The sequence below is a fragment of the Actinia tenebrosa genome, unplaced genomic scaffold, assembly GCF_029948245.1.
Source record: "Actinia tenebrosa isolate PJP-AT-01 unplaced genomic scaffold, QUT_ActTen_1.0 PGA_scaffold11__36_contigs__length_13525064, whole genome shotgun sequence".
Classification (NCBI taxonomy): Eukaryota; Metazoa; Cnidaria; class Anthozoa; order Actiniaria; family Actiniidae; genus Actinia; species Actinia tenebrosa.
The window spans coordinates 2749621-2762817 of NW_028292571.1; the positions used below are offsets into that span (position 1 = coordinate 2749621).

Consider the following 13197-nt stretch of genomic DNA (forward strand, 5'->3'; position numbering starts at 1 on the left):
AAGCATGCATTGATGAAGATGGAGACGTAAAATTACCGTATCAGGATTCCATGAGGTGAATTCAGTTCAAGGTATAATTACTGTAATAATTATCGTTAATTGATATTTTATTCTTCTTATCTCTATTTTTATCTTATATTTTTGCGTTAATACTGTAAGACATTGAAGGGACGTAGCCGTCAGTCACTTTTTATCATCTTTCCCCCAAAAGGATGATTGGAGAAAGCATTTTTGATTTTCTTTAAAAGCGGACGACTTTCGAAATGGTGGCTACCCTGCATCATTGAACATTTGTGTGGCGGGAAAAGGGTTCCCCAAAACTGTCACCACTCATACAACTGAAATATCCATTTTTCTTCTTTTCAATAATCTTTATTCCTGTATATCAGGAAAGATGCTAATAAGATTATAGAAGAGTTCATTAGGTCCATTCTCCCTTTTTCTCAGGGTTCTTCGGGTTTCCTCACTCCGCAAAACCGAACATGCTAAATCTGTGAGTTAGCCGCCCCTACTTTGATCAGCAAGGAGGCTGTATCAGGGTACTTCGACTTGTAAAATTTGAAGAGTGTAATTTTAGTGTCATCAAGATTTTCACGGACCATAAAAGTATTTTTCTAGGTACAGCGTAGTAACAAAATGCGAGTTCTTAGTATTTTGTCACTAGAAATTCAAGAATACACTGAACAAAATTACTCGATTCTGATTGGACAAGAGGACTACAATTTAATCCCAAATTGTACTCTGTAGAGTCCAAATTAAGTTGCTCAATTTTGTTGAGCGTATTATAAACAAAAAATCGCACAATCTTCTAGTACAATTTGGAATTTATAGATACTCGTGATGTTTTTAAGGCTCGTCCAATTATGAAAACTTTCAAAACATCACTCGTACCTATAAATTCCGAATTGTACTCGAGATCGTGCGATTTCCTATACAAATATTCTTAGTACACCGACTAAGAAACTAAATGATTCTGGCGTAAGAGGCACCGAGATAGCACATTTGACTATAGTATTTAGTACACCGACTAAGAAACTAAATGATTCTGGCGTAAGAGCCACCGAGATAACACATTACTATAGTATTTAGTACAGCGACTAAAACACTAAATGATTCTGGCGTAAGAGGCACCGAGATAGCACATTACTATAGTATTTAGTACACCGACTAAGAAACTAAATGATTCTGGCGTAAGAGACACAGAGATAGCACATTACTATAGTATTTAGTAAAAAGCCTAAAACACTAAATGCTTCTGGCGTAAGAGACATAGAGATAGCACATTACTATAGTAATTAGGAATATTGATTATTGCAATTATTTTATCAATCGTAGTAAAAAAGATGGCGCTTTCTCGGTATTTTGTCCAACTTTACTAAAAATTCGATATGGCCAGTTTTCTTTGTAAACTGATATCGTTGCTTTCCTTACACTAAGAAACTAAGGGATTCTTGTGTTAGATTCATGAAGATAGCTTAATGGAAATAGCATATCGGTTAGTGTATGATAAATGAAAATGGCCGTCGTATGAACCTTGGCTTGAAATGGCTACTCATTGTCTTTGTGCAGTATTTCGTCCAATCACAATGCGTATTTACGTCTAAGGTTCGACTAGAGTACAACTATAATTTGCCTTATCCTTCCCACTCATACAAAAAACGCTCTATTAACTAATTTTATAATTCAATTTTTGTACGTTAAGATCTTTAGTCGCATAAATGGACGACCTAGGTCCTGATAACATCGACGCCAACCAAGATCCGCAAATGGCAGCATTTGATGTATCACCAATCATCCTCTCTCTAGAAGCCGCAGCAACCATTGGAATGTGTGCAACAGTTGTCATTGGCAACAGCCTTGTTTGTGTCCTTGGATACCGCAAGCCAAGCAGTCCGAGCTCCTCATTGGCTAACACAATATTGATTTACATGTCGGTGGTGAGTTTGCTTACTGCGTTGTTAACAATGCCACTAATGGTGGCGGCCATCTTAGAATTTCGATGGCGCTATGGAGATACTCTCTGTAGAGGCACTGGAACATTGACTTTTGGTTTCGTTGTCCTTACAAGTATTCTAGTATTTTTCATCTTCATGAATCGTTGCTGTGATATGCTGTGTTGTACCAGCGAACGCGAAACTTACGGTAGAAAGCGGGGATGGCTTATTGTGGTATTTTTCTTCATGGTCGGTTCTCTGTCAGGTCTCTTCTTCTTGATTGACTGGGAAGGTTTTCTTAAAAATCCAACACGACACCTTTGTCGCCTGGCCAACTCACCCGCTCTTATGGCATATCGTGTCTTCTATGGACTATTTTCTGTTTTACTAAGCATAGTTATTATGATCTTATTATCTCAGTCTAGAAAAAAAGCGTAATGTAGTATCCTGACATGTTCCATCATGTCGAGTCTCCTCGGGAGTTATGGTGGGCGATGGCTTGCCACGTTGGTCTGTGTCTCATACCTGCCCATATCTCATCAGTTGACTGCAGACCAGTGTCACGCCTAAGCTGATCTATAAAACTTAGCTTTTGACCTCCACGAGAAGCTCGACCCTGACGTGGTTCCAAGACATGATCCAGGCGGTTCCTTCCAAATTTATAAGTCCCCTTCACAGTTCCGTGCGCCATTTTGAAAGGTAGCCCTGCCTTTGCATCGAAGCGAGACGAACGGCGCGCTTGCAATGATAGAGACATGTGAATAATTGTCCAAGGTGTTAAAAAAAGGTCTCTATCATTGTAAGCTCACCGTTCGTCTCGCTTCGATGCAAAGGCACGGCTACCTTTCAAGATGGCGCAGGGAACTGTGAAAGGGCTATTGGCGATGCTTGCGAAAAATCTTGTTTCTTCACAGACACCCTGGATTGATCAATCTTTTGCCATAAGTTTGGGAATCAATAGCCTGCGCCACGTCCACACAAATACCAGACTAAGTGGTTATCAACAGTAAACCACCAAAAGTCTTACACCAATGGAAGTTTTTTTCAGTTCTATGAATACAACTTTTCTTTTTGAAAAAGAAAATTGTTGCACGTGTATATATAGCGGAATTTCAGCTGCAACTATTTTTTTTTCTTTTTCTGTTCCTGGAAATGTCGTCGTTGATAAACCCTATTGTTGGCTTCTCAAAAGCAGTAATAAAGAATAATTTCCAAGACATTTTTTAAGTTGTGGCGTATTTCCGGGACCAACTGCCAACAAAAACCGCTAGGATCATAACGCGAAACTTTTTCCCAATGATTTTACTTCCAACTGAGTCAATCAGGTCTTTGGACATAAGCAACTCAATTTGGAGGACAAAACATAATAGTTTCAATCTCCTGAGCATTGGAACCTATTGCTATGTCCTCAAAAATTTAGCTGCATTTCGACGTACTGCAAGGGGTCTATTGCTTTTTCTTGTGGACCAGGAAGTCAGTTTTTCCATACCATTTGATTGAGGTTACACTTAAAAGGTTTATAGTTATTCTATCTTGTGCTGTATATTATGCTTTAAACATAGCTACTGATACTGAATCTCGTTTCCCTGAGAGCGCGTCTTTGGAGTGTCTTTTATTAAGAAGTTTAAGGTCCGATTCAGGATTGTTTTCATTGTCTTCCTCATTTATTTCTTTTAATCCATTCTCTTCTGGAAACTGATTCGCTGATTCCGAGTCCTTTTTGCCAGTGACAGAACGTACGACTTTGCCGCTTATGCCATACGCCTCGTACAGATTATTCAGCGAGCATAGAATACTAGACACAAAAGCCAAACCAATGAATGCGACGATGACTAGTAAGAAATCCAGAGTGTTGGCGAAGTAGGGAACAAAGTCGCCATAACCAATCGTTGTTAAAGTCGTAAATGTGAAGTAAAAACATTCGAAGTACGTCCATTGATTAGCTTCACGCACATAGACTATAGCAGTGCAGAGGGGCAACACCAGGAACGCCGTAAAAATCAAATTAAACAACGTTGTCTTGAGTTGAATCTTCTTTGGCCGTTTTATCTTTAAGATACGTCGCTCGACGGCTTCGATGAGGATAGACGTTAGTTCAGAGATCTTGTCTCCTACGGCTTTGAGAGTTAGGCAAGTGCCAGGAATACCTATGAAAGCGTACACTATACAGAACAGGCGACCACCGACTGTCATTGGCACTATGTTACCATAACCTGTAAAAGTAAAATCAGAAAAAAATGAACACAGAAAATGTAGCAGCATTTCTTTATCCTAAAACTTTTAGATTCTTGAAAAAAAACGTGCTATGCACGACGCACAACTTATTTCTGATTCGTTCCTAACGATCAAGATTACGACCGAGATAAGGTACAAAGGATTAAAGTACGGGTTTAAAATATGTTTTCTTTGTGTACCGTTAATAAAGAACAATCCTGGGCCCGGTTGTACGATGGGTGGGTAGCGCTATCCAACGGATAAATCTTATCCAGTGGATAAATTTATTGAATAACAGCATCGACTGAATAAGGATTTATCCGTTGGATAGCAAGTCATTATTCACCCTTCGTACAACCGAACCCTGTACAATATCAAACAGCCATCTTTGGTTACAAGGCTTTCAGTAATAGACATTCCTAGTTTGAGTGAAAAAAACTAGGTCAAGTTGGTATTGTAGTGCAATGTGGGATCGTTTTAAGGCTGGTTTAGACGGTACGATTTTCGCCTACAACTATCGTATACAACACGCTCGCGCGCCATCCTACAACTCGAGTCGTAGCGTGTCAATCAAGCCTACAACTCGCCTACGACAGACGCGAGCGTGTTGTATACGATAGTTGTAGGCGAAAATCGTACCATCTAAACCGGCCTTCAGGGGACAAAATAAGCGCCGTCTTGGAAATATGTCCTTTACAGCAATTCACAATGCACTGCAGTGTCAATTCGACCCATTCTTTACTTCAACCTCGGAATATCAAATAAGTATATACTATATTGTTTACAATATGAAGCCCATATTCGACTTTTACATTTTCCCCCCCTTTTTTTAACATTTTTAAAATGATATATATCTATAAATATTTAAGATAAGCGTGTTTGCGTTTTCATACATTCATGACTAATATATTGGCACAGGAGAATGATATCTCTCCTTCAGTGTTTAACCGAATTTGCACAGCATGGCGGTAAGCCTCTAGTCTTAATAAATTTCCAATTGAATATCGCACTATGATGATAAATCGAGTTTGTTTTGATAATTATGATTGTCTTGTGGTGAGATCAGCACACCTGCCGAATTAAAACTCGCATCGTTTTTAGTGGTGTATTTGCTAGAAGTCAATCATCTTCATTCATCTTCTGCTTGGCATGAGCTTTAGGGCGAAAGGTTTAAGATCTTAGAACTGTGATGAGAATGGAAACATTCAACTTGGACGCAATGTGTTTCTTTCTGTTCTTTCTTTTTTTTTCTTTTTTTCTTTTTTACTTTTCTTTTCTTTTCTTTCCTTCTTTCTTTCTTTCTTTTTTCTTTCTTTTTTTTCTTTTATTCTTTTCTTTTCTTTCTTTCTTTCTTTCTTTTTCTTTTTTTTTTCTTTCTTTTTTTCTCTCTCGCAGCACTGCAACAGACCATGGGGCGTATTGCTTCCATTTTAAGACCACGTGTCATTCCCATGAATATTATTTCTTTCTCATTATTGCTCTTAAAAGACTTAATAATTCTGATGACACTAGACAAAATATCTTATCCTCGGGGAATCTCGTGGTCTATTTCTGCTAACAATTATTGCGCACCACTTGATAGATAAAAGATAGTTGAGTAGAAAAGGGTTTTACTTTAAGAATATTTAACATGCCGGGGAACATACGACTATTTTTCCGTTGCGATTCAGTTATTACATGCAGAATTATCAAAAAATTCACTGCTTCAAGTGTTTATTGCTTCTAGAAAAAGTCAACTCGAGTTAATTTAAAATGTTTCAAATCTCAAATACCAACAACTTTTAATAAACATCAATAAGGTATTAGCATAAGTCCAAAATTGCTAGAGACTCATTCGCTCTCATATTAGTGGAATGAATAGCTTAGTTTGAAGCCTATGACAAATTCGACAAATTCGAAGTTTTTTGTCTTAAATATCATTAACCTTAAATGAACATCAATAAGGTATTATACGTTTTCAGACATAAGTCCAAAATTGCTAGAGACTCATTCGCTCTCAGTTTGAAGCCTATGACAAATTCGACAAATTCAAGGTTTTTTGTCTTAAATATCAATAACTTTTAATGAACATCAATACAATATTATACGTTTTCAGACATAAGTCCAAAAGTGCTAGAGACTGAAAACATATTAAATTCTTACTCAGACTCATTATGAAGAAGCCATTGTCTTTGTGAGTTATCAGTTTGGAGTGTCGTTGTTCTAATGTCTTCCTAATTGTTTCATTTGAATAATTTTGCGTATTGTTTTATCTAATTATTTACTCTGCGAGCAGAGTCTCCTTTAGACTCTGCTCGCAGTGTACTAATTATTTTACCTAGTGTTTCCTCTAGGTATATTTGAGGACTTTGTTTTCATTTATCTATCTCTTTCTTCTAAGTATTTCTTAGCATTAACCCAAGTTTTGGGATCTTCAGAGAATGTATATTGTTCGTTCTTTTTAGAAGTCGCTCATTGAGAATTTCATCTTCTTCAAGAGGTAGATTATTACTTTGGAGCGTTTTCTAGATTTCTACGGTGTGGATTTTGTCACATATTTTAATTGCTACTCCTTGAGACACACTTGTGAGATAAAGAGTTTTTTTTTAGGAATTTGTTAATTTGTTAATTTCTGTGGGGATTTTCCATGACACTGTTTTTGCCTCATAAACACGTCGTCCTATTTCCTTAGTTTATTCTCAATCGCTTATCTTTATGTCACCTCGAAACTTGAACTGGCATTAAACCCTTAAGGATTAGTGGATTTATTTTATTTTATTTTTGTTATCTTAGTGTATAGTTTTATACATTTTTTTACCGTATATTATGTGCAGGTCCAAAATGGCCGCGTCTTTTACATATCGCTAACTCGCGTGAGACTAACACTAACGCGTCTTGTGAGTCGCTATTATCTCGTAGCCCAGTTGTTGTTGAACTAGTTGGCTATGATTTGTGACACTTGCCAGCAAGTTTGTGACTACAGTAGTAAACAATAATGAAACAAATATGACTGGTTTTGTGAGGACATTCACAACTCTAAAAATTCGGTGTCTAAAAACTCAGTAAGAAAAACTAGAGAAGCAAGCGGAAAACATTCGAGCCACAGTAGACTTAAGACAAAATATTAACTATATTCACCTTTATTATTTAATGCTGCAAAGAACGTGTGTGATATGGAAAAAGACCATGCCTGATATGAGACCGTATCAGCGCTTCTCTCATCTGCTCGCGCTGGGTACGATAGGGTTTAGAGAAACGGTTTGAGCATTTCTTTGCAGAATTATATGACAAACAACTTATCAGTAGGTTAAGCATCTGATACGGCTTTGCATTTTTACTCTTCACTTGTATTTTGGCGCGTCTAAAAGGATCGCCAAAATACTCTGTGACTCGAAAAAATACACAGCCGTGTCAGATGTTTAGCCGACTGATAACCTCTATTTATCTCTACTGATTATTAGCACACTTGGCTATTGATGAGCGTGTCCAGGGGTCAATGACAAGTGGTTTATTTCTTCAAAAACCATAAAAATATTCTAGAGACCACTGATCCAAGTATTGCTAACCACAATCAACCTGATTCACCTATTCTTTCATTCTGGAGTCAATGTTTGTGAAGCGCACCCGATAGATAAACTTGTTTGGATTACAAATTCACAAACACAAAAAGACTTGGCTTGCAGAGCCAACTGATTTATTTGATGAAAGGACGCTATCGAGTCTATCTATCAAGGTCGGGGATTCCTGTTGTTCCATGTTGGAGATAAAACAATGTAAAATCTTTTGAAAAGCTATTCAAATTTATTATGTATTTACAATGACGCTTGGGGGTGAAAACGCATTCACCAGAAGATAATGCAGTGCAAAAATTAAATTGCCCTGTTTTTGACGTCGAAAAGACTTTCCTGAAAAGTGGCTTCTTAGACGTGAACGTGCCGACGGCATTTTAAACAATTCACGAATAATACTTTCAGTAACCATGGCAACTAAGTATTGCTCATAAAGTCCTCAAAACAGGAACTCCGAGTTAGACATCAGTAAATAATCACATAAGAGAAAAAAATATGATTCTCCTCGAGTAAACCTTTCCAAGTCCACTAGAAATCCTTATTCCCAGAAACACAGAATTATTTCCATGGAGGTAAATAAATTTTAATTTGTAAAATTTGTGTGTCAGTTGTTGAGGTACTTATTTTTATTTGATTGAAATTTGGTCGAATTATGGTGTCAGCGTCGGGGCGAGTAAGTTAAACAAAATTTGTGCCGACAAAAACACAAGGACGTTCGTCAAATCAAATACATTATTCATTCAGGCTCAACCAAATTTTGCCATAATGTGTCAAAAATCATTTTCGCGGTAAAAAAAAGAAATTATTTCAGACCTCCCTGGATTTTTTTTGTGACATTTGAAGTTTCCGCTCTTGCTGTTGTTTTTAAATCTTTTTCGATAGCAAGTACGTAGACAAGCAGGTTTCATTACTAAAGGACGCCAATTGCCTACAGGAATAGACTTCAATATCTCTTATTAACGTGCTTCTATACGTAAAGTCTATATTGCATTACTGTAACTCCCTCAAATGATTTTGTAGGCGTTTTCTATACTCTTAAGGCTTTGAAAATCGAAACAACAATCTTGGATTAGGATAATAATTAATGTTCAGCATTCATAAGATTAATTTGCGTTTTACATCCTAAAATTTTCCAAGGCTATTACTAGTTGCTCGGAAAATTAGCTCTAAGTTTCCGGCGAGGCAAAGCTGTCAAATGAACGTTTCTTACCTATTGTAGTTACCGTTACTACTGCAAACAAAAATGAATTTCCAAAATTCCATTCCAATTCCTCATCTCCCTTGACCTGGAAGTTCGGCCTATACGTTTCAGCCCACGTCTGGACGTCTTCCTCTGATATATTATACTTGTTTGTTATGCTTGTTCGTAAGTCCTGCTTATTTTCGAAGGATTGTCTCTGGTGGTCTTGCTCTAGTGCTTGAAAAACTGCTGCTCCAGCGACTAGATAAACAAGAAAAATAGAGGATCGGATGATGAGAATGATTGTGCTTTCAGACACTGCCATTCCTGTCTTGACATATATTCTGACAAGCGTTCTATTTAGTCGATGATGCTTCGGTTCGGTCTACTTGAAAAACGAACTAAGCCAACTGTCTACAGCCTTTTGAATGCTTGCTTTCCTGAATATTGCGCGGTTTTTGACGTAGATTCACATTCAGACTGTCACCAGTAATCTATGACTAACCACGTCTGTTGATAAAGCTTTATCATCTTAAACCCTCCGGATGTTTTGATTGGATACTTCGAATCTAGAATCTCATTAAATTTTAATAACGGTTTGGCCGGCTTGGTGTCATCATATTTGATTTCAGTATTTTACTATCAAAGTTTTTATATCTTCAAACAATTCAGGGCAAGGGGTTGGGACAATTTCTTGATACGTGAATAATTATGAATAATAATTTTTATTTTTCTCCTTAATTTTGTATCAAACACCAGTTTTCACATTTTATGATCTCAAAGGATTTCGGTATTGTTCGGGGAAAACCAACTATCCCAACCCCGTTATGGCTGCAAGCTAGGTCATTCGCAAGCATTCGCCCAAGAGATGTGAAACGACAAAAACTCGAACGTCGTAATGGTAGAACAATAGAAAGTCGAAGAAGAATATCTTAAAGTAGTCGCAGACTAAGCTGGCGCCTAAAAAAAACCCTAAAGTATCTTCCGTGCCTTTTTTTTTTATACCAATCTTAGTATTTCCTCTGAAAATTTCGAAGTTCCTCACTTCTAACCAGCCGTCGACTCACTCCTTAGACAAATAACTTTTTATACCGAAATTATATTTTGATTTAGTACAATAATAGGTGATGGGTGATGAATATGTTAGTATTAGTGTAAATTGTATGTATTCAGCTGTGTCCACCAAGAAATTTACCCGAGCTATAAGTGCAGTACTATTACAGTGCAGTCAGGACACTCGACCCGTGAACAACTCGAGTTTTTTGTCAGTGGCTTTTATAAAATGTATACTTTTAGCCATCCCTTGAGGCAGTCTTGCAATTAACATTTATATTGATCGATCACTAAGTGTATTTAAGAGGGTTTGAAACAGTAAAAAGTTTAGGAAATAATAACCTGAAAGAAACTTACTTCACTGTTCAAGTGTCCTCACTATAAATGTCAGGATGATTATTAGTTGTATTGCCTGAGAATGGAACATATTGTATGGCGGTTTGAATTCTAAATATCAGTTCTACGATAGAAAAGCCTCTTCTATTATCAGGGTTACGCTATATTCATCACCTTTAATTTGATGTAAATGGCCTGCTGGATTATGAACTTTAGAGGGGGAAAATTGTAGGAAGGAAAGTCCAGGAAGTACGAATCAATGGTGGTGTCACCTCAAACCTGCACCAAAGTTAAAGCAGCTTTTAAACCCTTCTTTTTAAAGATTCTAGGAAACCTTGGCGACCTATGTTTGGTCCTTTGAGTTTAACAGAATTATTTAGATTTTCTCAAAGCGTAGGGGAAACTGACAAACACAGGCCTAAACATTGTCATAGCATAGTTATTAATTACGTAAGTTTTAAAATGCAGTTTGACGGTTGTACATTGGCTCAAGTTGAAGTGTTTTTCGACGAGTGGTGTGGCAGTGAATTAAAAAGCTAGGAAAAATTTTATTGGAAAACAAAAACAAAAACAAAAAAAACAACAACAACAAAAAAAAAACACAAAAAAACAACAACAAAAAACTTGGAAAATGGGGGAAAACCGGCTGAAGATGAAACAAGATACAGAAAGGCAATCAATTGCAACCATATAGGAAAGATTGCAGCCCACAGAAAAATCCTTATGTGAATGTCTTAGAAAACACTAATCATTTGGATCCAATCATTTGAAGAAGATGGAGCATTATAATACAGCAAAATAGTTTACAAGCGCTCGAAAAAGATCCCCAGATGAATTCGGATAAATGGTTGTGGCATAATACGAAAATCTAAGAAGAAGAACTGAATCTAAGGTCGTATTTACCGCAATACACTCTTTCAGACGAACTATATAGAATAAGCAAGAAAGGTTGTTGTGTAGATTAAGAGATAAAGATCGGTAATTATTGCTAGGAAGCCTAGTAGTTTCTTTTGTTTCCCATCACTTAAGATGGTAGATCAATCAAGGCCGACCTTCGTTACCAAAACAAAAAATATCCGGTTTAATTAAACACCATGGAGCCAGCTCAGAAACAAGCATCTTGTAATAAAAATACCTTTCCAAAAAGTCTTATTTGCGGCCTGTCCACTTGGCCTTTTTCATCATGTACAATACATTATTGATGAACTCGTGGAGCAAGCTCAAAACACTCGCATCTTGCAATAGAAAATACCTTTCCAAAAACACTTAAGTTACGGCTGTCTATCCGACTCTTCCACTTCTAGTTACCTTTTTCATCATGTTTTCAATACATTATTGAGGAATTTTACTTTTACAGTATCATATATTAAAAGGATGCTCTTAAAAAGATATGAAGACGAAACTTGTTATTTTGTGGCAATAAGCGAATGCATGATGTAATTGTTTTAAAACCAACCACTCAGAATATTATCTATATTGCTCCTTACATATATAATCAATTCTTTTTATGACCATTTTTTATTTCAAATTTTTAACATAACAAGGCCCTTGAACTCAATATTTCAATCGACACTTTTTTTGCTATTATGACTGACCAACAAAAGAAAACTAAGCCTCAAATTTGTACTGAATCGTTTCAGTTATGCAATACGACCCAAACTTTTCAGTCTTAAAGGTATGCGAACTTTACGTTTAGAACCAGCTGTCGTACACTAGGTTTCATAGCTGCCAATCAAACGTGTACGAAATATATCAAGAAAGACGTATGACCGGCTTTTGATTGGCAGCAGCAACGTCGATTGATTCTATTTTTATTTCATGTCTCACTTTTTGATTAATTGGAACTTTGATTCGTATGTGTTTAGTGTTTTGGTTGTTTTTGATCCTCCAACCAAGTAATTGAACTTTAAATCTGTAATTTCAGGCATTTTTTGCTCTCTAGCTATTTCTAAAAGCCATTACCCTCAAATACTTCATTCATATTTAGTATTTTAAATATTTCTTTCAAGTAAAATGTCCAGGGTATATAATAAAGTTGAGGGTGCTGTTGTGCCGAAAAAAAGTTCAATTGAATCACAATAACTATCCCCAGAAAACATTTATAAGGGACGGACAGATGTTTGAGGAAGGGGGGGGGAGGGGTTGGGCAAAAACCGAAAAAAAATCGAGCACAGCTTTCAAGAGTGAATAAAAAATCGTGCATAAGAAAAGAGCCAGAAAAAAATTTCAAATTATGTTCAAAAAGAATTCCTGCACAGCCATGAGGCGTAAAAAATATTCCTGCACAAAATAAATTGTCCAATCCCCCCCTCCCCTCAAACATCTAATGGTCCGTTCCTTAGACAATCGTGTGTGTTACCATAATCCTGTGGCGCGAAAACCGCTGCTTTGTGATTGGTCAGGACGTTAATGTTCATAGAGTGAACTGATAAAGCTTTGAATTATGCTATCGATAAGGTGTTGGCCTTCCTACATCCTATATCCATCATCATTTCATTGAATATTTAAAATGAGTTGAATATTTTTACTGATCGGCTGTCTATAGAATTTAGCCTGCTAAAAATCTATATATGATGATTTTATTTCAGAGTTCCACATATGTGCCCCAGACAAAACTTTGTGGAGTTCACGTTTGTTTTAGTCGTTCTCTTTACTTTTTTCTTTCGTTTTTCCTTTTTCCTTTTGATTAAAATCGACATACCGTGTTATCCGCAGCAATTCTGTGGCGTCAAAATTTTGTAATTTTGTTTTAGAATAGCTTGCTGAACGACACAATATTGTGACGTTATTTCTTTCGTATTTTTTTGTAGGAGAAAACATCGTTAGATAACAGAAGGATTTAGCGGATGAAAACAACAATAATTGTAATGGGTTCTTGGTAAAACTAGTATAGTACCACACTGTTATCATGCTGTTTTTGTGCGTTTTTCCC

General features: G+C 36.6%; 1 protein-coding gene across 1 annotated transcript; it reads right to left on the minus strand.

The window, feature by feature from the left end:
- Positions 1 to 77: 77 nt before the first annotated feature.
- LOC116292991 (potassium channel subfamily K member 9) lies at positions 78 to 9386 on the minus strand. Its single transcript, XM_031700369.2, has 2 exons — positions 8907 to 9386; positions 78 to 4147 (listed from the first exon to the last, which is right to left on the minus strand). Exons 1-2 carry the CDS (start codon positions 9199 to 9201, stop codon positions 3480 to 3482), a joined length of 963 nt encoding a protein of 320 aa, XP_031556229.1. The 5' UTR covers positions 9202 to 9386; the 3' UTR covers positions 78 to 3479.
- Between the last annotated feature and the right edge of the window lie 3811 nt (positions 9387 to 13197).

Excerpts from the sequence above, each read along its gene's own strand:
- LOC116292991 (XM_031700369.2), bottom strand. The coding sequence starts at position 9,201 with ATGGCAGTGTCTGAAAGCACAATCATTCTCATCATCCGATCCTCTATT. Across the intron at positions 4,148-8,906 it reads AGTAACGGTAACTACAATAG|GTTATGGTAACATAGTGCCA; the intron begins GTAAGAAACGTT and ends TTACTTTTACAG.